The following is a 26,546-nucleotide window of genomic DNA, read 5'->3' as shown; positions in this document are numbered from 1 at the left end:
AAAAATAATAGCATCTGCCTCACAAGTTTGCTATGAAGATCAAGTGAGATATTTGTAAAGCAATTAACACAATGTCTGGCACATAGACCACTTTAACTAGTACAGAAAATTAATTTTACTGAACTACAATCTTAGTCTCCAGAAGTTTAGAGCTGGAGCTCATCAGTGTTCATGATCCTCCCATTAACTGATTCTTTTATTCCATCCTGTGACACATAAAGACCAATGGAATCTCTTACTAGATCCAATTTATCTTTCGAGTGAATAGTAATATTTCTAAGACATATCTAATCATTCACTCCCTTAATGAGAAGACTTCCATGGCTTCCTATTACTTCTATGATAAAATACAAATCTTCAATCTTGTATTTAAAATCCTCCAGATTTGGCTCCTGCTTACCTTTATTTCACATGATCACCATCACCTCACAAACTCTGAATTTCACTTAAACTAACCTACCAGCTATTCCTTAAATGTGATATTTCATAATCTGCCTCTGATTCTTTGCAAGAGATGACCTAGAACCCCAGCTTCTTTTGAAGTCCAGTTAAAGTGCCATCTCCTATAGACAAATCTCCTGATCACCATAGCTCCTATCCCAACTAATCAATTATTTCTCCTTCTCAAATTATCTTGTATTGACTTATCTATCTATATATAATATCCCTCTAGTAGAATGCAAACTTCTTGAAGACAGGGATGGATTTATTCTTGCATTTGTAGACTCTAGGCCTAGCACAATATTTTACACATTGTAGGTACTTAAATTTGTCAAACTGAACTGAAGCAGAAGATCCAACCTCCTAAACCATGACCATGGTAAGCAATCCCAAGAGTATTCATGAACAGAGATTTGCTGTTATTTCTCACTGAGCATATTATTTGATTCAAAGAGGGAAAAAAGAAGAAAATGGGTAACCAAGATAATATTAAAGCCCAGTAACCAAAGCATTTTCATTACATTATTTTTCTATTAGCACAGTATGTGATAGAAAGTAAGCTTTTAATAAATGCTTTATCTATCTCTGGTTTCAGATAAGAAGAAAAACTCCCAACCCCAATCACCCAAGGAAACTAGTGATTATGGGGAGAAAGGACAACAGAGAAGGCAGAAGATCTTTGTTGCAATATCTTTTCCATTATTGAAAAAAAATTACATCATTGGAGAAAGACAATAGCAGCACAGCTTATTGAAATGTTACAAGCAATTTTGCTTTATATTCTTCCTAATAACATTATGAAATCCTCCCTTTTCTGTAAATGCCTTTTTAAAGCACCATGAAATCCTACAGAGAGAAATAAAATATGTAAAACATTTCCACGCATGATTTGAACATCATCATCATCATATGATAATCTTTCATGTGGCTCTGGGACTTAAGCTCATTAAGTAAAAAGGACTGAAGGCTGGTATGTTTGGTTTGCATATCACTTTTAGGCACCAGTGCACGCCTCTCTTTAGAAACATAGCTGTTATAGCAAAGGAGAGGTTTTGCAGTTACCCCTTGCGGCATAGGTCCACTGTTGGAGATGGAGTGTGATGTCTTTCCAAAAAAATGCACGGAGACCTGCTTGAGATTTCTGATTTAGGAACCCAGTATGGAAAGTAAATTCCAAATCTCTTAGGCACCTGTGAAAAGGACACTCACTTTCAGTCAAATTAGAAGTATCTATAATTTATCCTAAGACTACAACGCTGATATGTGACTTTCATACTGACACAGGAGGACCAAGATTTAAAGGGAAATGTATCATTTGGGTGAAGGACAACACAATTAGTTTACCATGCAAAGACTGAGGACATATTTCCAAATGAAATGTGTGCACAGCTTTATTTACAATCATGTTAAGTGCATGCGATTCCCTAATTTTGACAAGCAGCGTTAATATCTGTGGAGGGTCAGAGATTTAGCATTTTTTCAATTTAAGGCTGTTGCTGATGAGCCCCAGTATTGCACCAAGAGCAACTTCACTCATATTGCCCCAAAATTTGTCTTCCTATTGGTTGCTTCATGGTACTAAGAAAGGGCAACCTGCCAATGGCCATAAGCAAAAAAAATTAGAAAAATAGTTCACTCTTTTCATTGTTTTGCTTTTTGTCAGTTTTTTTATTCTAATTTATATCTTTCTCCTATGGTTAAGAAGTGTATGGTAAATTAAGACAAGTATCATAGGATATTTATATTTTTACTTTATGTGTTAAGTGATGATCTATAGCAATCCAACCTCCATCCACATCATCATTAACTAGAAACCAAACACAGACAAAAAAATGAGTTGCACTGATTTAGACAGAATTAATGTCATCTCAGAAGAAAGGAAGGGAAATTTAGAGGGTCACAAGTAAATAACTGCCAATACTTTCTCCATGGCATTATATTCCATGGCATTCACTGTAATCCATTTTTTAATGTGTATTTCTATGCTTTAATTTGAATGTGTTTATAGTACACAAATTAATGTAATGTTAAACTGAAGTTTTCATTCATTGGGCTGCCAGTGGAGCTCAAGGTCAAAGGTCTCAATTAGTTTAAATACAAGCAAGATTATGTCAACATGGCATGAAGTCATCTAACTATTCTTTCCTTTAGAGAAGGTAATTGTAAGCTCTAGGGAGAACATCATCCTTATTTCCAGTCTGGCTTCCCACATACAGAGTGGGGGGGGATCTCTATCCATATAACATATAATAAGTCATGAAAGTTAGGAAATATAATTCTTAAAATTATAGAAAAAATATCAGAATCACTGAATATTTCCATATCAAAGTAGTATGATTCATGAGTCAATAAATTGGATTATAAGATCCTTAAGGGCTGGGACTCTCTTTTGCTTCTTTTTTGTATCCCCAGAATGTAGTATAATGCCTAGAATATAGTAGGCATTTAATAAATGTTTATTAATTGATTGACAGTAGACCAGGGAAGTTTTCTTTATAGGTTCATATTGCTAGAAGGGACCTCAGGGACCTCTTCTAGCCCAACCTCCTTGTCTAGCCCAACCTCCTTGTCTTACAGGTGAAAACACCAAAGTCTAGAGAAGCAAACAAGCTGCCCAAGACAACATAGGCTGATGAGGGGCAGAATCAAGGCTAAAGACCCAAGTCTCCTGACTGCCAAGTTCAGGGATCTTTCTACTATACTTCTTCAATATCATTTATTTAGTCAATGAGGTTATCCATGCCATCTTCTCTCCCAGATCAAACTATCTTTTCTAAAAACAGCCTGGACACTCAGTTCATCTACTAAGTGCATACTAAATGTATGTTCTGCAAAATCACTTTTGTCTTCTGCCTGCTCCTTGAAGGACCTGGAGATGTTGGAGAAATCAAACACTCAAATAAAGGGGAAACAAAAATCATTTTGTAATTGGCAAGTCTAACCATGTGCTTAGTCAAAGTCTCTAGCTAAAAGAAAGGTCTCTATCCTTTTTTGATGAGTAAAGGAGCAGAACCATAAAGTAACTTTAACCTGATCATGAAAAGAAATCATCCTTCATCAGTTGCCTGTTTGTCCCACCCCATCCCTCAAAAAAAATGTTACATGTACTTCTGCTAAGGTGTTATCTTGTGTGAAAAAAAAATAGGGATTGAGCCCCTTATTTTGTTTCCAATCTCTCAGAAAACATTCTAAAACTTGCAAAGGGGTTTAGGTCTCACCAAGCTTTTTGATATGTGTTCTTATTGGATCTGTCTACACTGTAGGACTTAATTTGTTTTTTTCTTTTCTAGGCTAAAAGCATTATTTTTATCTGAGGATTATTTTATACATGGATGGAATTATACACATATGTATATATACATATATACATATATGTATTGTATACACACACATATATATTTACATATATGTATATGTATGCTTTTTCCTCCTATTGCTGTATTAGTAACTTCAGTTATTTGGGATCTAATGCAATCAGAAAAGCTTATATTTAGTAATCCAGCAAATGTACTTGTTTCATTTGGTGTAAAATGAAGTTTTATATTTTGTATTGTTTTATTCCTTCCGAATGTTGTGTTTCTACAAGGTGAACAATAAAGTGCATGATGATAGTGTGTTCATATATTTTACCAAGCAAATGGGTAATATATACATTTCAAGATGACAAAATATACATTCTAAATTTGGGGATAAAATATTAGGTTGGATCTACATGGCATTAGCATTGCCATATTCTATAATCAGTCTCAAATGTTATCTTCTCTCTTGTAACTTTCTCACTGCCAGATTCTACCTTGTCACTACCACGAATCTCGATAGCTAGAAACACATAAGGATAATTGTATCTCAAGCAGTCCTGAATAGACTAAAGCTTGCTTTCAGAGGAAGGAAGAAGCCTCCAGGATGCTGCAGTTTGTGGGGCAGTAAAATGGAGAAAGAGCCACTATCAAGGATCTAGAATTTAAAGAGATCAGGAAATCAAGCAATTTTGGAGTCCTTTTTATTCAGAAATTTCCCCTGGGTTTAATGTGAACTCATGATTAGATTTGCCAGTCCATCTTAATAGGATGGGTGGATACACATAGTAAAAACTATGGCTACTCTTGTATAACTTTATGTTACACAGGGTTCCATTATATAGTTAGAGGATCTTATGAGTCAATGTCCTAATACACTTAATTCAGACATTTATTTAGGCTGACCATAATCCTATTTGGAGTAGGCAGGGTCCTTGGTTCATAGTTATTCTCAAAAGGCCTAAAAGTTTCTCCCATAATTGTCCCATAGTCCCCTAGCCAAGAGAAAACATGAAATGGAACCTAAAGAACAGAACAGGTAAGTTTGGAGAAAAAAACTCCAGATTTGGAGAAAGGAAACACCACTGTATGTGTTACATCTGCCCAGCCATACTTTATATGGGAAATGGTCAAGAAGATTTCCAACCTGGAAAATCTTACCAGACAGATACCCATTGGTCAGGAATATTATACATTTGTCCCTGGCCTGGAAACCAGGAGATAAACTAGACCATGCCTAGAGGTCCTTTTTAGTAGTATGATCCTATGGAAAATCATTCTCCTGGGTTAATTGACCACACAACCCCAAGGCAATAAATGGAATTGAATTGAATCATGAAAACCTTTAACAAAGAATCCTTGTTTGATCTGCTCAAAGATTAGGGGATCAGTGAGGGCATGCAACCAAATATACCTCATTTTGAATATATAAAGTTGACAAAAGACAATAGTAAAGACTGAAGTGCACACAGTGCTGGGACCTTAAACTCACTAGCATTTACTTATTTTAGCAAAAGCCAATTTAAGTGGCTGTCTTAACACACTAAGTGGGCCATTGTTTCCCTCCCCTATTCTGGGGGGTTTGTGGAACATTCAAGAATATCACATTTTGGTTATTTGTTCATCATTTGGCTTGATATCACCAACCAACTCCAGGTTTTAGGGAAGAAAGTGTGAAATAATAAGAGAGAAACGGAATTTAAAAAACAGAGTTCTTCAGTAAGGAAGGAAAGCTCAAATTTAAAAGTTTTTTTTTTAAATGAAAATGCTTCTTCGAAGATGACAAAATATAATGAATAGTATTAATGGCACTTAAACTCTAAGCACTTAAAACATGTTGTTCTTAATTGACTAAATTTGGTTGATGTACAGGTTTTTCCCTTGTTTGGAGACATCAGGGTTAGATCTCACATCTCCACCCTACTCCATCCAAAAGTGACAGAGCCCTGAGATGCTAATGATGCATGGTCCTCATCTATCTCTAGGTATCAGAAATGGATAAGTTTTTTTTTTTAATGTCATATTCAGCTATAGTCAATTGCAGGATGCTGACAACATGCAAGGCAGTAGCTTCCCACCCCACCCCCAACCCCTTTACCTGCCCACATTAAAAGCAAAATTCTGCCAGAAAGCCTGAAAAGGGAGAATTTAAAACCAGTTTGCCTGACACTGGACACATTAAGGAAAACACAAGGTTTGCCATTGAACAATACAGTAGTTGAAGCTGAGTTTTTGCCTGTTATCCAGTTCATCTGGGCTACCCCTCAGAGAAAAAATAAGAAATTCAGTATATTTTTTTGTCATTGGTTAAGGTGATATCCACAGTGTGATGTTTTTTTGTTGTTCTTTTCTTTCTTTTTAATGAGAAAAGTAATTGCACCTTTTAACATGTTTGCTCTGATCTGCTTCCAACATCCAGCTGGTCTCAGGTTCGATGGACATTCTTTTGGAGTTTAGAAAGACTATGCATTAGATGATTCTAAAAAAAAAAATCAAGCTCAGAGCACTTGCCAAAATGTAAAATGAATTTCTAATAAGTTCACCCCAATCATTTCCCTTTTCACTATGTATATTTAGGAAACATACAAGACGTTCAGGAAATAGGACTCCACTGATAAGATACATAATTCTCACCTTTTTTTTTTTTCTTTCAAAAGGCTGGTCTAAAAAATAGCTGCCCTTTCCCCCCCAACTATAATGCCAGGGTGGTAACCTTCCAGTTGTATTGCCATGGTAACTGTCTCCCTTAACATTTCACCATGGTAACCTACTTGTTGAAACTCCCAGTGTGTGTTCTACTGTCACTATTTGAAGTGCTGTACTTTGATTCATTTTGGCAGAGCCAGCTTTCAGTCATTTATGGCACAGTGAAATATTCTTCAATGCTATGTAATTCAGACTAATTAAAGAGGTTCATATAAGGCACATGTCTCAATATGTATATAAAAACACTAACATCACATTACATTTAATTTCTGTCTTCAAGTAATGATTTGTTTTCATGTTCTCTTTCTTTGGTCTCAGAAGGTATCACACCATTCTCCATCTCCGAGTGCTGTTGGATACAGTTAGTCAAAATAGCTGTGCTTGAGTTGTCTGAGTTGCACATTTTTTCCGAATCTTCTTCTTTTTTCTCCTCATCCAAGGAATAATTCCGGAAGGTCTTGTAAATTTTCTGTACATCCTCTGGAACACTCTTTTTAAGATCTTTGTTTTTCCTCTTGGTGAGTTTGGAAGAAGAAGACCCAAACTTGTTGATGATATTGTCCTCAGATGCTCCCTGCCCATGTTTGTTCAGATGCTCTGACCCTTTTAGGCGCAAGTTGTTGGGTCGGTTATTGATGCTTTCCTGTGATGAGGCTTTGAAGCGCCCAGTCTCCAGTGCAGCAAAGACTGAGCGCTTTTCAGGAGATAGCATGTCCAGGGAGTGGGCCCTCTGATCCAGCCCCAGGCGCCTGCGCTCCATGCTCCGGATCGTGGCTGCCCGCTGAAGCTTGTCATGGATCTCCACACTCAGGCGTCTCCGTGTCTCCCTGAACTCCGCTGTCACATTGGCTTTCCACTCAGCCGCATGTGCTTTTATTTCACCCACCTAGACAAAAACAAAATTCAAGATACCATAAGGGAGAAAAGGTTTAATTTTAATTACACATCTAATTCTTCTTTTTAGGACATTGGCTTTACATCTGTTATCTTCCTATGAATAATTTATGTGTGGGTGATTTATTTATAAAGAATTGTAGTTGAATAGGATTAATAGGATAACATTAATAAGTTAAGATAATAACCATAATAACAATAATAATAACACATTTCTATAGCGGTAATGGTCCTTTGGTGGTACTTAAATAGTGCCTTAAAGTTTGCAAAATACTTTCCAAACATTGCCAGGAGATACCATGAATATAAGTTCCCTAAAGGTACAGATTGTTAATTTTTATCTTTGTAGTCCCAATATTCAATCTAGCTTTTTGTATATAATAGGTACTTAATACACATTTTCTAAATGAATGACTTAATGAATGAGGGCAGAGAGATGTACAGGTAGTAATTTATATTTCTAAAACACTTTAAGGTATACAAAACACAGTCCCCACAAGCAAATTACAAATTAGGAGGAAAAGGATAGTTAATTCACATTGTACAGATGAAGAAACAGGCTTAGCTTAGCTAAGGAACTTCCTCATAGTCACACAACTAATATCAGAGCTAAAATGAAATTATAGGATATGGAAGAGTATATTGTAATTTCAAACTAGTATATCAGAATGTCATCATAATTGGGTTCTAATATTTGCTCTGTCACTGACTAGTGAGTGCAAATATGATCAAGTTACCAAATCTCTCTGGGCCTCAATTTCCTTAGGAAGAGATTCGACTAAATGATCTCTAAGATAGCTTTCAATTTTAAGAATCTAGAAATTTATATTTTTTTGTGAAACCAGAAACTCTCAAACTGATTGATCAGTAATTAGTGAGATTCACAAAGCCATGGGAGTTGAAATCTGAAGAGCTCTTAGAAATATTAAATTCAATTTATCACCATTAGTTGTCCCCCAAGAGATGACTAAAAAGTACATTAGAGATGCAACATAATACTGTTCTTGGCACCCATGCTGTGATAACATATATGTAAATCAGACCATTCCATAAGGAACATTTTGCAATCTATCTGATTATTTAAGTTCTTTTGTCAATGTTCAAGAACTACTCATTTTATTGTTATTTTTAAGTAACTTTTTATTTTCAAAATTATGCAAAGGTAGTTTTCAACATTTACTCTTTTTAATATTATTAAAGCGTTTTATTTTCAAAAGATATGCACAGATAATTTTTAAACATTGATCCTTGCATAGCCTTGTGTTCCAAATTTTCTCCTCCTTCCCTCCATTCCCTTCCCTAGATGGAAAGCAATTCAATATGTGTTATACATGTTAAAGCATATCAACATTCATTCTTGGAAAACCTTGTGTTCCAAATTTTTTCTCTCTCCCTTCTCCCCCTCTTCTCCCTTAGGCAGCAAGTCATCCAATATATATTAAACATATACAATTCTTTTATACAAAACTACCCATTTTAGAAGTAGTACAATACAATTAAAAATCAATGGAGTTAGGATCCCAGAGACATGAATTCTCATGTCATTTTAACATCTTTCTACCTCTGTGATTTTGGCTACATCACAACCTGAAACTAGGCCCTACTTTATTTATAAAATGGAGATAAATATACTAAGCTTGCTTGTCTCACAGGACTAGTATGTAGCTTAAGTGACAAAATGATAAAGAAGTATTTCAGAAACTGTAAAGTACTAAACAAAGGAAAGGTATACATTTGTTCATTCTTGCAATAAACGTTAAGTACTTATTGAGCACAGAGTACTATAGTAAGAATGAGGGAAGATATAAAACTAAGATAAGACACAATTATTGCCTTCAAGTAACAAAGTCTAGTAGATGAATAAAATATAAACCCCTTGTTATATATACTATTTATATATAATACTTACTTAAGCCTCTTTGATTTAGTTTCCTCATCTGTAAAAATGAACTGGAGAAGGAAATGGCAAGCCACTCCAAGTTTTCACCATGAAAACCCCACATGAGGTCATAGAGAACAACTAAGCAATAGTAAGAGACTGGTGAGATATATGACAACTTGTCCAAGATGACACAGGCAATCAGGTTCAAATTCTGGGCCATGAGCTCCAAAATCTGCTGCTCTCTGCTGTACCAGATGCTTCATGCTATAGCAGCAGAGTGAGATTCAAATACACAAGGACAAAGACCCAGAACTGAGTAGGCTTTGATGAATGGAACAAATAACATGCTCCCTTAAGTGGACAAGTAACTTGAATCTTTGCAGACAAAAAAGTCGATATTTATACAGTTCCTTTTTCTCTCTCCAGCAGCAGTTTCTACTGATCTTGTTAGATAACTTGGGATTCCAAATTGAAAAGACATTGACATAGTTATTTTTGCCAACCAGGAAAATGAGACTCTGTGCCCAAAGCCAGCAAAAATGAAGTGGGAAATTCATCTTCTTATGTACTTATCACATTATATTTTGCATTAAATTTATCAGAATATGTTTGCCTCTCTCTATTAGATTATAAATTCTATAACGTCAGTTGCCATATTTTATTTAACCTTTGCATCACTCAAAGCACCTAGCAAAGCACTACCACTGTGCATGAAAGGTCTCTAATAAATGACCAAATTGAATTTATTCATTTAACAATCATGTATAATTTTTACTATAGTTCCTGTATTGATGACATAGCCCTTCTACCCATTTCTTCCAGCTCTGGCTACACTTTCACTAACTCTCCTCAGCTCATGCAAGGAAACAGAGTGATCAGATTACTCTTTGCTCCCCAAAGCCAAGTTCTTTTCCTACTTCTGTGATTCAGTAATCTCTCCTACTTTTGAGATTCATGCTATTTATGCCTACCATTACCTTAAAATTCTAATAGCTATTGCCTATAGACTCCTAGGTAATGCAATTTCCTTCCTCAAGAAATTCAGAATTTTTTTTCTTTTCCAATTCCTGTTCTCTTTCTATATAAATATTGACTCAAACACTGTAACCAACTCAACCTACTCATTCCATGATATCTCAAAGCCTCTACTCCACCTCAGCCACACATAAAGATGGTTTTAATTTGATCTTACTATCATCCGCAAATATACCACCTTCATGGTCAAAAAAATTTAATTACCTTATTCAATCATAATCCATTGGTTTTTTTCATTTCTTTTTAAGCCTTCCCTACCAAATTCTAATCTTTATCAGTACTATGACCTCTAATCTCTCGACCAGCAATCCCATTCCATATCATCTCTTCCTCCAGACTGTCCATCTTCACCCCTACTCTATCACTTGTTTTTATTTTCTTTCCTAAAAAAGGTCCCATCTTTCTCTTTGAAGACTGCAAGTTTCATTAGGGAACTCAGCCCACCTTATGACATCATAATAAATTTTTTGTCTCTTGACTTGAAGATGGGCTGAGTGGGTGAATTCTTTCTGGAGAACTCCCCACCTTCATAACTTCTTGTACCCCATCACTGCCACTATCCTTTTGCTTTTTATATTGTTTTCTCTTTAATTTTTTTCCTCTGCTTCTTTCTTTATTCTGTCCTTCTCACTGACATTGACACTGACACTGTTGCAGATGGAAAGGTTTTTGGTGATCCCCTAGTCTAAGCTAAACATTTAACAAATAAAAAACCCAAATCCAAAGAAGTTTAGGAATTTGTATAAAATTTGTATAAACTCACCCAGCAAGCAGGTGGCTCAGTGGGTACAAGAACTTGTGCCTCCTAAATTCCATCTGCTCATATATCTCAAGCTGGAAAAGACCATCTATTCCTACCCTCTCATTTTATAGATAAGGAAAATGAGATACACATTTCCCAAAGTCACATAAGTAGTAAACATCAGAGGTTTAAATTGAACACAAGTTCTCTGACTCCAGACGTTGTATTGTTTCAATTGTACCATAATGTTCACCCATCCCTATTCTTGCCATTTAGGTCTCTTGTCTCTATGCCAACAAAAGATCCCATTTTATTTCTTTTTCCTTTTTATTCTTTATAAAAGCACGCCATTTTAAATCTTTTTATTTTTTTATTCATGATGCCTTTCTTCATTCTAGTGTGTTTCATTGGGTTTTCAAAGAATTGACGCCTATGGGTAAACTGTATTTAGCAATTGGAACACATTTCTGTCTGCTGATCTAAAGCACAAGGGAGATAATGAGATTGCTTGAACTTTTAACTCCTTCTCATGACTGATCATTATTGTTTGACTTGGTGTGCATTATAGTAAAGGTTCATAATAACAAACCAACAAAGAATCCTTATATCTGCATTGCCTAATCATTTAAGCATAAATACAATTGAAGAAAATTTTTCTTAATCTAAGCTTCCTTTTCTTCTCCAGATTTCTTTCTTTGACTACTAATAGAAGAGAGTCTCTTATATAAATCAACCAATGCTTGATCCTGACTCATGTTCTGCTTTTCCTAAAGTTTTTTTTCTTTTTCCTTTTATACTGTTTAGTGTGATATATCCAAAAACTAGGTACTCAATGTTAGAAGATTAATAATTAAGAATCCATATTTTCTCCCCTACTAGGAAAGAACTTAGAGATTAATACTCCATTTGGTATGTTGGTTAAAAATATAATTTGAAAAAAATACAAATTGACAAAACTTAGTAAGAATTATGAGAATCAAGACAAGCACAAACATGAGATTAAGACTGTCTTTGGTTTGATCTGATATTTCTTGAAATAACTGCACAGGTGGGAAAAGTTCCATACCTCTTCTTTTGTCTTTTTGGACAGAACCCGAAGCCAGTCTCCAATCATACTTAGCACAGCAGCAAAGTAGGCAAGACCCACCAGGATCCAAAACCATACTAAGGGCTTATACCACTCTCGATAATTGATACCAGCATTTCCCCCTGAAAAGAACCAAATATTACTGTGATTATTTTTATATATTAGCTTTGCAACATCTCATGTATTTTAGTCCATCAAATTAAAATATTCGCATTACAGGAGTTAGGGGCATCGTGCTCCCCATGACCTGGAAAAGCTGCATAAAAAATTTTCCTCTCTTACTACCAGAAAAGGAGTCTGAATTTTTTCATTTTCTTTTATGTGGTTTCTATATTATCTTATTATAAAATTTGGGTTATTAAATAATATCATCCATATATTTTATGCATTTCTGAGTTTCTAAATTTTTTCTGTGTCATCTGTAACTTTCACATGACTTCCAAAATTTTCATTTAATTTCTTATATATTTTTTTATATATTCTGGTTGGCACCCAGGGATAATGATATATCAAAACCTCGATAGTGAAAGTCATAATGTGGAAGTGATAAATGAAATTAACAAGATTATTGGATACAGACTAATAGAACTATTCAATGTTACAGACTTTTCTACTGTTCACTAAGAAAAACATATTTGTCCCTTAGAAGGGATCTTAGACTGTCTTCTCATTCTTAACTAAGAAACACAATGTCATGGAAAACTTGAATGAATAATTTTATTATTCACTTACATTTCACTTTAAATTATGCATAATGATACTAAATTAAACCAAAGGGAGGAATCTGGGCCATTACTTTTAACTTCCCTAATTATTTGAATGCAAAATAAACATTGTGATATCGTCTTAAATGGCTTGGAATTCTTTAATAGCCTCATTTCTATTTTTCCATAAATGCACTTAACCAAAAAGGAAGGGAATGGTTTATAGTTAAAAATAGAAATTTTATAATTCCTTGATTCTCTATTTAGGTAAATATGAGTTAGTATCAATCATAGTTTGTTTCTATGATGCTAAAGAACCAATTATTTCTACCAATTATGACCATAGAATATGAAAGTTGGGGAAGGGAGAAGGAAAAAAGCCACCAGTTGGAGAACAGAAGGAAATTGGAGATGATATGTTCCATCCCTTTCTTTTACAATTAATCAGTAGAATGAAAATAATTTGACAAGTTGAACTGATCAGTTATTTGGCTGCATTGACTTTGGTGAACATACAATAGAGTCAAATTATTATTTTTTTTATTTTTTTTAATTTAATAGCCTTTTATTTACAGGATATATACATGGGTAACTTTACAGCATTAACAATTGCCAAACCTCTTGTTCCAATTTTTCACCTCTTACCCCGCCCCCTCCCCTAGATGGCAGGATGACCAGTAGATGTTAAATATATTAAAATATAAATTAGATACACAATAAGTATACATGACCAAAACGTTATTTTGCTGTACAAAAAGAATCAGAGAGTCAAATTATTTAATCCCACATATGCATAAGATTTTCAAACAGTTGTATGAAATATATACCACCTATTTGCAAATATATACCATCTATTTGCCTGATCTGAATCAAGGTGGATCTGAGAGTAAGAAATTTTACTCAAATATTCAAGTGGATCTGTGATTTCATAGATTCTAATGTTGCCTTTAATGATAAAGATCAAAATTCCTCTGTGCTTGCCTATTACTATTGAATGCTTGTGCATGCCCTTCTACAATTTCACACCAGAGTCCAACACAAGGTCCTGAAGGCTTTCCTCACTTTTTCTCAAAACAACAAGGATAGCATTGGAGCACTCAAGCCTTCCACTTACTATACCAAGCTCTCACCATGTGACCAGCCCATTTTCTTTTTCAATCATAAATTCACTTAATAAAGTATTTCATCAAGTTCTTTTTAAAAGTTTTACAGTTATTTATTGCAACATGTTTGCTATCACCATGAATACTCCCTGTGATACTAATTTTAAATTTTTTCAAGATTGTTTTTATTGATATCTTTTGTATTCATGCTACTTTAATTTTTAAATCTAGACATTTCTTCCACCCAATGAGCCACCACTTTTAACAAAAATTTAAGAAGAAAAAAAAATCCTGTTCATTAAAGGCAAATTTTGGTAAATCAACTGCTTTTGATAGTAACATAAAATTACATATTATGGTATATACTATGTAGCTATTACATAATTATGTGCATAAAATATGTCTCTGTCCTTTCCAATCTGTCCTCTACTCAACTGTCATATCAATCTTGCTAAAGTGTAATTCTGTCCATGTCATCTCTCTATTCAATAAACTCTAATGGTTCCCTTTAATATAAAATGCTCTGTCAGGCTTTTAAAACCTTACTGCCTTTCCAATCTTCTCATATATTACTCTTCTCTGTATACTCTGCAATCCAAGGACATTGGCCTTTTTGATGTTCTCCACACAGGGCACCCCATTTTCCAGTTCTCTCTTACTAATTGTTTCCTAGGCCTGGAATGTCCTTGTTTCTTAATTCTATATTCTGGCTTCCTTAAAATCTAAATTCAATTTTAAAATAACAAAAAAAAATAATAAGACTAAGCCCAAGTCCTACCCCCTACAATTACTGGGATAAACATAAGATCTATATCCAATGATTAAAGAGTTGAATAGTGCTGAAAAAAGTGAATCATATCTGTCTTGACGTTTTCCCTCTAAATAGAACCTGAAGAAAAAAGAAAGTTGGAGCCAAATGATAAGAAGGTCTCAGGTTCTCCTTGGAAAGTCCAATAAATAAAGGAATTGATGGAGTTTGTTTTTGTGTCCAAAGACAAGAAGAAACATTTCATGAGACATCTGATCATTTTGCAATGTTCTGATTTTTTACTGTTCTGCAAAAAGCAGAAATAAGTTCAACTGACTTATCAACATCTGACACAAGAGAAGGGAAGGAATTCTATAAAAGACTCAGTAAGATCCTCTGAATTAAATATTTCAGTGAAAAAGGTGGAAACAAGCAAGGATGATCAGAAATATATAATCAAGAACGTATATTAGGAATAAGTTAAGACACGTCAAAGATGTATGGACTACAGAAGCTTCATTGACTTTACATCATTAGCACTTTCTTTGAGGGAGAAAGAGGTTAAATGATTTCCTGAGGTTCCCATGAGCGAAGGTCAGTGTCTGAGGCTGGATTGGAATTCAGGTCTTCCTGACTGCTGCAGACCCAATGTTCCCTCTACTGTCACTTGAGTGCAGGGGACAGTGACTAGTCCAATTTGGTGGACTATAGAATTCAAGAAGAGGAGTTATGTATACTAAGTCTGAAATAGTATAGACTGGAGCTATATTGTGGAGTTGGAAGGTCCAACAAAGAAGCTTATTTTATATTCTATGGGGCAAAAAAGAGCCAGTAGAGCTTCTTGTGCAGAAGACAAACATGATCAAAATTTAAAATTTTAATTCTGAATTATTCATACAACTTATGAATCATGAAAATTGAGCACTGGATAGAAAGATTTTAAAATAAATAAAGTCAACCATCTTTACTCTCTTGCTGTAGACATCATTACTCATCACAGAGAGGTAGAGAATCTATCATTTCTAGGATGGCATATGTGGGTGATTGTAGAGTGCCTTCATTTTAAGCTTCATAATTATAATTTCCATCATATGTTGGTAATTTTAAAATCCCCAAGGATCTGGCTACATCTATCACCATTAAACTCATGTTGATAGGGATAAAGAGTAAACCTGTGATTTTACTGGTATAAGGATGGAACTCCCTGGTGAAGAAACTCCCTCTATCAAAGCAAGTCAGCACTTGTTCTGTGACTTAGAGCCTTCAAGAGTTGTCTAAAGCAAAGATTCTTTAAACTGTGGGTCATGAACCCATATGGGGTTATATAACTGAATGTGGGGGATTTGCAAAAAAATTTGGCAAAAGTAAAAGGTTGTTGAATGTAATGACCAAAAATTAATTCAAAATCAAATGCACAATAAATCTGAGGTATTTCTGGCAGTACTTGTCTGTGCTGCATTGCACGACTTCACTACAGCCTTGGTTCTGAACACACATATGCACTTTGTACTGCATGTGCATGAAGGCTGCCAGAAACACCTCAGCTCAGATTCTGAGTGGGCTTGTGTAAAAATTACCTGGGCAAAAAAGAGACACAAGGGGAAAAAACTTAGGAAGTCCTTAGTTAAGTGACTTGTTTAGGATCATCCAGCTACTATATACATCAGGGACAAGACTTTAATTCAGATTTTTCTGACTTTGAGATCAATCAGCTATCTATTCACTATTCATTTTAAGGGATGGGGATTTTGGAGGGAGATAAAATTAGTGGAGGCAGGGACAGGGAGAAGTGACCTGATCTGTGATCTTATCTTCCTAGGAAACCTCCTGACTACTTACAGTCTTAGAGAGATACCTAGATATTGAGAGGTTCAGCAGCTTTCCCACGTGGAAAGACTTCTGGGCTTGAAATCAGAAAGTCTTAGGGTCAAAGCTCTAGACACTTAGTTGTATGACCCTAGTCAAGGCACTTTACTTCTGTCTACCTCAATTTCCTCAGTAGTAAAATGGGAATAATAATAAAAATAAATAATAGCACCTACCTTTCAGGGTTGTCATGAGGATCAAATGAGATAATATTTTCAAAGTGCTTGGCACATAATAGGCGCTTAAAAGATGACTGACTGATTGTAGTTCTACAACTGCTGCCAACTTTCTAAAATTCCAAGTATTGCAACAAGAGCCAAGTGAATAACAAGCCCCCAACAATTTACTTCATCACTTTTCTTACAACAGCCTCCTCAAGGATTAATTCCAGAAGCACTTGCCCAGTGAGCAATACATGTTCTTCAAGGTCTCTCCAGGATGCTTCTATTTGCAGTCATTCCACCTCGAAGATAAGCATTGACCTTTGCAGGCCATTTACCCAATAATGATGTCCACTAGGGTGTGCTAGAGAATAATGCAATTAGTGATCATTTTCATTGTGTGCCTATTTTCTAGAATCCTGCAGAGCAGTGTTCCCTCAAAGTCAGGCTGCAAGATGGTATCGCAGCAGCAAAACTCAGCTGGGGATAAATTCAGCTGATAACAAAATCAACCAGCAATTAATTCTATTCAGCCCAGTTAGCAGAAATAATCTTTCTGATACAGCTTAGCTATGGAGCAGTCTAGGAGAAAGGCTACCAGGCCAAACTAGGCAAGTGATCAAGCATCTACTAGATTTTTATTTTTAAATGATATTGCTTGATTCCCTGGTGCACTTGATATAGTATTACTATGAATTAGTAATAATTAAAATCCTGCCTTTTGTCATGCACATATTTGTTCTGATAAGGCTACAGGACCTTTTCAATGAATCTGGGAGGCAGAAAAAACTAAAGTCAATCTCAATCACTGGAATTTTCAGAGCACAAATGAAATATGTTCCTTATAATAGTTAGCATGTATATAGTGTTTTACGGTTTGTCAAGCATTTTACACACATTATCCCACTATAATCAGTCATGTTCTATTTTTACCAGTTGAAGCTAACTCATGGCAAAGATTTTTAGCCATGTAAGAAACCCTCAGAGAGTTTTTAAAAATCTTCTTTTAAATAATCATATTTTAAAAAATCATCACTATAGTTCACTGCATCTGTGCCAACTCAAATGTATGTAGTAAGCACTTAATAAATGCTTGTTACCTGCGTGTCTGTCTTCAGATCATGAGTTTCAGCTGAGAAAGGATTTATTTTTACATTTTAAAATTAATTTAAATTTTTGAAGTCATATTAAAAATTGGGCATGATTAAGTATTGGTCACCTTTGTGAAATAATTGGAGACGTTGGACTAGTAGGACTCTTAGAAACCTGCTCCTTTTGCCTGTGAAGAAATTGAAGTCAAGGGAATTTAAGTGAATTGCCCAAGATAACTAGTCATCAGAGAAAATTGAACTCTGATTCTAGAACAAGTGCTTTTTGCCCTTGCAATATATTGCCACTGACATAGATATATAGTATTAGATAATATAATTACAGGAAGGGAAATAATTAAGATAGAGATGTTTAAGGACATGATGGAAAAGGGAAAATCTTCTATAATGTCATCATTCAAATGATTTTTTTTAATAATATGGTTGAAATTCCAAGAATAGATTTATCTTTATTTATGTCCCCAGCATTTTAGCATCACACCTGATATATAATAAATACTTAATATATATTTGTTGACTATTAACTAACTGATTAATTCATTTCTATTTTGTCAGTAACCCACAGAAAAGTTTTAAGAAAAGAAGATACACCTAACATGTACCTCCATTCTAAGTAGAATGATCATTCTATTCTAACCAAATATCTTGGTGCAACCCATCAGCTAATGATGTTTTTGCTAACATATAAATTGGCTGCAAGTTGCTGATGCTCTAGAAAATTCTAGTCATAACTATCCTTTAAAGATCTGCTGCTTTGAATTTGAAGACAGTCAAGACTGTTACAATGATTCTTCTTTATAAACCAATCTCATGTAAGTTGTGACTTCTAGTGCTTCAATACATTTGTTGAATTATTAAAAATTCAAAATTATTAAATAGTCGCATTTTATGTTTTATCAAAGACATTAATTTTTCCTATTTACAAATATTTATAATTGTGAAATCATACCTATATTTATAGTAATTGAAATCAGACTGGAGCATTCAGAAAGCTTTTTCTTATTATCTGATAAATATTTTCTGTTCACCTGACCCCCAGCTTTTTGCTGTCTATAGGCAGCTAGGTCCATTCCAATGACACCAGTATTTTTAAAAGTGAATGTTTTCAAATGGACAATTACTCTTAATGCACAAAAGGAAAGAAGGGAACAATTGCCAGTTTGGATGTTGAATTAGTATTAATCACCTCAGCTTGCTAATTTTTAGTGATAGATCTTATGAAGAGTGGCCTGAAGCTCCATGCAAACCAATGGGAATAACACAAAATAATAACCTGGTGGGTCCTCTGAGTCAGGCAATTAGAAAGCAGGCAATAATTCTGTTATGTATTATCTGGTCTATAGGAACCTTTTTATACTTTCCCTCTGGGTAGCTTGCCATAGAAGAGATCAACTATCACTGAGTTCTTTCCTATAGCATTCACAAGCAAACAACAACCATGTATTAAGCACCTATTATGTGCCAGCCACCATACTAAGCTCTAGGATACAAAGAAAAAATTTTAGCCCCTGATCTTAAGGAGCATACATTCTAATAAAGAAGACAACGTATACATAAGTTGGTACATACAACCAAAATAGGATAGGGATGTAGTCTTTGAGTTTTCTGTCCAATGTTTAGCCAAAGATCAGCAAAAACAACATCAAATTTGATCAAATATATTAAATATTCCATTATGGTTATTTTAATGATGAAAAGATTCATTTTCTAGTTGGAAATTAGTCAATTACTAGCTAGGAATGAGCCCAATGGATGAAAGTGAAAACAGAAGAAAGAAGTAGGATGTCCATATTGTCCCACAATTATGTTCTAATTACACTTAGGGAAGATTATATAGAAAATACATGAAATCCCACTCTGTTATCCAACACCACTTCACCACCACCACTACCAGTACCATCATCACCACCACTACTACTTTGAGGAAGATAAATCTGATGACAATCTTTTTTTAAAATTTCTTTTAACAAGACTTCTTTGATTATAAAGTTGATGCCATTCTGCCCATTACAAATACATAGTCAATTGCAATTCTTTATTGTTATGACACCTTATGCCAAATAGTCCTCAGAAGTCTATAAACTGGGCCAGAGAAAGTCTCAGATGTTTGTCAGCATTACCAGGAATCTGCTAAACCAATCCCAAATATCCATTGCAATCTATCCTGTAAGAAAATATCTTCAGTATATTGTGTTAGTTATAGGCAAAAAAAAAAAAAAAGGCCATTATTAATTGAGTCAAGAAGCACTAAAACATTTGACTTCCAGATATCTTATTCATATTATATTTACATTGAATGGGACTTTCTAATATTTCATCTTAAATTTGTTATTGTCATATTGAAATTATTCAAATATCTTAAAATTCTATTAAAATTATAGGTTATTATATATTCTATTCTTTTCCTGAAGCTATTATCAAAATTAATTTATTTGCTGATTCTCTGGTGTTCTAAGTAAAGCATCATGTCATTACCAAATAAGCATAATTTTGTCTACATTTTACCTTTATTTTTACCTTTCATTTCTTTTTTCTTGTCCTATTACTATCTCTAGCCTTTCTATATTAAATGGCAATGGGAAAAGGAGGCAGCCTTACTTTACTGTCTATTTTTTCCAAGAAATCTTTAAAGTTTCCCTATTGCAAACTACAGTAGTTTTTAGTTTTTAATATATACCTTTAGCCAAATGAAAAAGTAGCCCTTCTGTGCCTATACTTTGGAGGGGGTCAGGGAAGGGTTTAAGCATAAGAATGTTGTCTTTTGCCAATGGATTTTTTCTGTATTTATTGATATAATAAGTGTTTCTGATTTAATATGATTAATATAATTCCAAGAAGAATTGTTTTCCAGATGTGGGACATTCTTTTATCTTTGACATATTTCCAACTTAATCATAGTGAAAAATTTGTTGAATAAATTACTAATCTTTTTGCTGCTATTATAAATTTTTAATCAATATTCATTGGTGATATTGGTCTATCGTACTAAAAGAGTTGAGAATTTAGTGTTTGGAAGGAGATTAATTTCACTTATACATAATTCATAAAATTATAAGAGAAATAAGCTTCAGAAATGTGTAAAACCTATCTTCCTTCTGCTGCAGGGACTTGGTACTATTTGCATCTTCCAAGCCTAAGGATTTTAAATGAGACTTTACCCCAGTGTGCCGCTATTATGGCTAGCTACAAAGAAGCACTAGTATTCTGAGCCATTTTGATTGTCAGACTCTACAAAGATATTTCAGCAGACAGATTAGAAAAATTTCATTAAGAAAGATATTCCCATTCCATCTCTTTAATACATATGCATGTATACACATACACATGCATACACACATACATGCACACAGATCCTAGCTTTCTTACCTGCCACATAATCACCAAAGCCAACAGTGGTCAATGTGACAACCACAAAGTATATGGATTCCAAAGCTGTCCATCCCTCTATGTACTTAAAAATGACTGCAGGAATTGTTACAAATACAATGCAGCCAGCCAAGATGAATAATATGGTTGAGATCACCCGAATCTTTGTCTGACTCACTTGCTTTTTCTAGAAGAAAAAAAGAGAAGAGAGTAAAATCATTTCCATTATCCTTATTTAGATGTCAGAGATAGATCATGTCTTATAAATACCTTAAATCATTTTACAACTGCTTCCTTAAAACATATTTCCTAGGATCAGATAATTCAAAAGTTGAAAGGGATATTAGAATCCATTCAAATCAACCCGAAATGTTAATACTCTCTTTAATGTCTCTGACTAATATTTATTCAGCCACTCCTTGATGATTTCCAGTGATGCAAAACTCATAAGAAAGCCCATTCTATATATGACCAGCTCTAATTATTAGAATATACATATACTATATTTTTATCATATACATATTGTCAAACATGATCTGTCTTGAATGTTTTTGTTTTGTTACAAAGAAGGGTTGAATCTGAAGAGGGTTGGTGTAGAAAATGATATTTATTCAAAAGACACAAAACATTTTAAAACGTTTTTAAAGTAGAAAAATAGTGACTTGGTATTTGAAGTGGAAAGATAAAATACAACTAAATGAAAACTGTATTAAGTGCTTTCCAATATTCCTTTGCAATTTTCTATGGTTCTGCTGAACAGAAATACCTAAAGAAATGACCAGATAAGGCTATCCCTGTTTGACCAAATTCATAAACCCTTTGCAAAACTGCACAAGGAAGGTATTTCAAAATTCTGAGAGTAACCAAGTAGTTCATCCATCAAAATTTTTGCTGAGAGAATGACTATATCTCAGAAGCACAAAGTGCTAGGAATTGATTTTCTAAAATCTTCTCTTTCTTCCCCTTTCTCCTTATTCCAATTAAAGAAGTCTTCCTTAATTTTTTATAATAAAATGATTTATAAAAAACATGAGTCTTAAATAATTTCCTGATCCCATTTCATAAAATAATTTTTTACTGGATCTATAAGTTATAATTTCCTTTGATATATTCAATATTGCAATAAATATATATTTTTTCAATCAGTAACTGAGAATAACAGAATCTCTGTGCTTGACCCATATCAGTCCTTCTAATTCTCCACTGCCTTGAGCTACATTTCTAAAATGATATTTATAGAAGAAAAAAGAAATATTGATTATCTGCATTAAAATTCTTAATAAAATACTCACCTTTTATTAACGTCCAGGGCAAATAATTTATCAAAAAGAATTTGTCATGGTTGTTGTTTCAGTTGTTCCTGATTTTTTTTATCTCATTTGGTATTTTCTTGGTGAAGATACTAGAGTGGTTTGCCATTTCCTTCTCCTACTCATTTTATAGATGAGGAAACTGAGGCAAACAGTGTTATGTGACTTATCCAGGCCCACACAGCTAGTAAGTTTTTCGATTCCAGGTTAAGTTCTCTATCCACTGGGCCACCTAGCTACCTTATAATGGTAGTTAAATAAAATAAACACAAATCTACTTAACATGACATTAATATTAAAAATTTATTTTTTTTGGAAAGCAATGATTACCAAGTAATAATAACTTGTTTTTTGTGTAGTGTTTTAATGTTTCCACAGGGCTTTTACATTTCATTTGAACCTCACAATAATCCTATAAAGAAATCAAAAAAACTATTTTTCTTATTTCCAAAAGTTGCAACCAGGATAAAGTAAATAGGACTTTGCTTCTAAGGTCAGTAAGGTAGAGGGGACCGTACCTATGATAGTTCTTCACTTTGTCCTATTCTATTCTTTCTCCTATACCATTTTAACTAAACAACAACAAAAACTCCACTGACTTACACCAACAAAATGCAAGGATGCTCAAGACCATTCCCAACCTGACCCAACCTGGGGTACCAATGGCCCTCCTAAGGGTTTCTCTCACACCTCATTCTCATGGGGAAGGGGATATTAATGATTGAACTTCCTTCCCTTGCCATTACAGCTTTGCAATGATGGCATTTACAGATGCCCTTCCTCTCCTTCTCCCTCTCCCAACTTTTTGTTTTCTCAGGGGTTTTTTTGTCCCAGGTAAAACTATTCCAAGATACAGTCCTACCTATTGCACACATCAGAAATGCAAGGGCTAGAGAAATAAAGCAAAGTGTCCCAAAGCATGCAGCAAGATTGAGACAAGATTTGAGCCTAGATCTTATGATTCCTAGTCCAATGTTCATCTCATTAGCTCATACTGTGAAATATGGCAAGGTATTAAAAAACATGATAAACACAGGAGAATTTTTCCCCCAGCTCATGGATTTTCATTAGGAAGTTTGCTGAGTCTGCTTAAAAATATGGAATTCCTTTACTTGATCTTAAAAAAAATATCACAACTCTGACCAGAGACTTCATCAGAGTAAAAACCACAATGTTTATTTGCTAAGTGAACTCTAATTACAAGCAATGGGAACATCATCTTATTTTCCTTTATAAACCACCCACAAACACATAAGGAAATTAAAATTAATTAGGTGTTTATGAGACACTTGTTAAGTAATAAATTAGGATCTGAATGCAATTAAAATCCAAATAAAGTTGAGGCTTAAAAAGAAGAGCTGAAAGTACAGAGGAAGCCAATATTATTCCCAAAGCTCAGCGGAACAATAGAAAGGAAGACCACAGGGCAAAGCAGAGTCAGAAAATGTAGCAAGGATTAGGATACAGTGTATACTCTTGATTTTTCATTTTGTTGTGGATTATTTGCTAAGGATTAATAGCTCATATTTGCAGAGCATTTCCCTTACATTCAGATAGTACAAGTATTATTACCTCAACTTTACAGATAAGGAAACTAAGGCCTAAAGAGGTTAGGGAATTCATTTAATAATAGTAAATGGCAGCTAGTAAGTACCACAGCCAAGACTCAATCCCAGGTCTTCTAGCTGAATTTGGTCCTTTCACTATGCTGCAAAATGTCATCAGCACAATTTGCTTTCTTCCCAATATCCAGCAATTCAACAATGGTTAGTTCAAATGATACCTGCTTAGGAAAGTTTTAATAATAGGATATTTTAAAGAATTAGATAATTAAATTTCTTGTATATGCTACACATTTCTATTTGAAATACCTGTAAAGATGCTTGTAGGCTTACTATCATCATCCTATTTCAGACCATCATTTACACTTCAGCTGACTATTGCAATAGTTTTCTAATCAGCTTCCACCAATTTAGATTTTTCTCCATTTCATCCATCCTCCAAAGTCATCAGATTAATTCCCCTAAAATATAACTCTGATTATGTTACCCCTTCCTTCCACTTAAAAATTTTCAAAACCTTCCCATAACTTACCCACCAAAATCCAAACTCTTCAGCTTGACATTCAAGATCTTTCTCCTTTTTGTCCCAATAGAACCATAACTAGTCATTCTTGTGCACAAAATTAGGAGCTCAAATAATATGTGGATTGACCAAGATAAAATGTTCCCTCCAATCAATTTTTATGACAAATTTAGTAAAGGAAGCTACAGGGAAGTAACCCCACAAGGATTCATGGAAAGACAGAAACATTGGGTTACTTTCTGGCTTTAGATTGGAAAAAATTTCTACTGGGGGAGGGGAAGAATGGGGAAATTCAGGAAAGAGCTTTGAGACAAAGGTGCCAACCAGGATGAGGAATCTGGGAGCTTTCCATTTTTTTTTGTTTTTTTATCTATTTTTCAGTCATTTAAAAATATCTATTTTATTTTGAATTTAAATAATAAAATAAGCATTTCTATAACAATATATATAGAGAAAAAGAGGATTGTATATGAAACTGCAAATATATAATGTACAATTTACTATTTCTTTTAAATATATATATTAAAGTCATCATGTAATTTTCTTTTTCTCCCATTCCCTGCACCCTAGAGATGGCTACTTTTGGAAACAGATATGTGTATATATGTAAAAACATTCTATACCCACTTCTATTTACTAGTTCCTCCTATGGATGTAGCAAGCATGTTCCTTCATATGTCCTTTGCAGTTATTTTGGATATTTATAATAGTCAAAATGACTTAGTCACTAAAAATTGTTCTTAAACAATATTGTTATTACTTTGTACAATGTTCTCCTGATTCTGCTTATTTTGCTCTTCATTATTTTGTGCCAAATCTATCCATGTTTTTTCTAAATTCACTGAACTTATTTTTTCTGATAGCACAATAGTATTCCATCACAATCATATACCCAACTTCTGCCACTCCCCAATTGGTGGACATTCCAACAATTTCCAGTTCTTTGCCAACTCAAAGAGAACCATTATTTTATTTTATTTTATTTTTTGCTGAGGCAATTGGAGTTAAGTGACTTGCCCAGGGTTACACAGCTAGGAAGTGTTAAGTGTCTGAGGTGAGATTTGAACTCAGTTCCTCCTGACTTCAGGGCTGGTATTCTATCCACTGTACCACCTAGCTGCCCAAAAACCACTATTTTAGAACAGATAGGTTCTTTTCTTTTTTCCTAATCATCTTGGGAAACAGACCTGGTAGTGGTAGTGTTTAAAAAAAACATTCATTTTTAAATTATGAGTTCCAAATTATTTTCCTCCTTTCAGCCCTTCCCTTGAAAACAGAAACTGAGAAGGAAATTAATATAATAACCACTATACATGTAAAATCATGTAAAACATATTTCTATATTAGTCGTGTTCTTTTAAAAAAAAAGGCAAGAAAAATAAACTGAAAAAATATGTTTCAACTTGCATTCAAAGTTCGGTGGTTCTCTCTGAAGGTGGACAGAATTTTTCATCATGAGTCTTTTGGTATTACCAAGATCATTGTACTGATCAGAATAGCTGAGTCTTTCACAATTGATAATCTTTACAATATTGCTGTTACTAATACAATGTTCTCCTGGTTCCGCTCCCTTCCACCCCATAACAGTTATATAAGTCTTAATGAGGTTTTTCTGAACCTATACCTATCATTATTTCTTATATAGTAAAACTTTCTAGTTTTACTAGTTTTTTTAAATAAAAAGGAACTAATCTCAGTTGTTCTATAATGCAGGGATTAAAGTGCTATCCTAACCTTCTTAGTTTTCCTGAGACACATTCCTGTTGTATCATTCTAATTATGGTTTCTGGTTCCAACCTACCTTTCCAAAACTACTGCTATTTTCTGTTCCCCAGATAGATCTTTTTTCTTCCTTCACCTTTGCTCACTATGTTTCCTCTGTGTGGAAAGTTCTCTTTCTCACCTCTATTCCTCCTAAACCCTTCCACTAAGGTGGTGAAAGCTCCCTCAGTACAATCTCTATTCAAGGCTGCGGTCCTAATCAAATGTCATTTCCTCCATGCCTTTCCAG

General features: G+C 34.2%; 1 protein-coding gene across 2 annotated transcripts in view; it reads right to left on the bottom strand.

Moving 5' to 3' along the window:
• Window positions 1-1,588: 1,588 nt before the first annotated feature.
• Window positions 1,589-26,546, bottom strand: part of KCNK10 (potassium two pore domain channel subfamily K member 10) — a 161,657-nt gene continuing 136,699 nt past the window's right edge. For both annotated transcript variants that reach the window (XM_031952406.1, XM_012547410.3), the window contains exons 5-7: window positions 21,141-21,327; window positions 12,063-12,205; window positions 1,589-7,329 (exon numbers count right to left, since the gene is read on the bottom strand). In XM_031952406.1, the coding sequence (XP_031808266.1) occupies window positions 6,706-7,329; window positions 12,063-12,205; window positions 21,141-21,327 (954 nt within the window). In that variant the 3' untranslated portion in view covers window positions 1,589-6,705. The remainder of the gene's footprint in view (window positions 7,330-12,062; window positions 12,206-21,140; window positions 21,328-26,546) is intronic.

Source organism: Sarcophilus harrisii, chromosome 2 (genome assembly GCF_902635505.1).
Source record: "Sarcophilus harrisii chromosome 2, mSarHar1.11, whole genome shotgun sequence".
In the NCBI taxonomy this organism is placed as follows: domain Eukaryota; kingdom Metazoa; phylum Chordata; class Mammalia; order Dasyuromorphia; family Dasyuridae; genus Sarcophilus; species Sarcophilus harrisii.
Note: the sequence above shows the minus strand (reverse complement) of the source record. Positions and strands in the feature narration are given on the sequence as shown.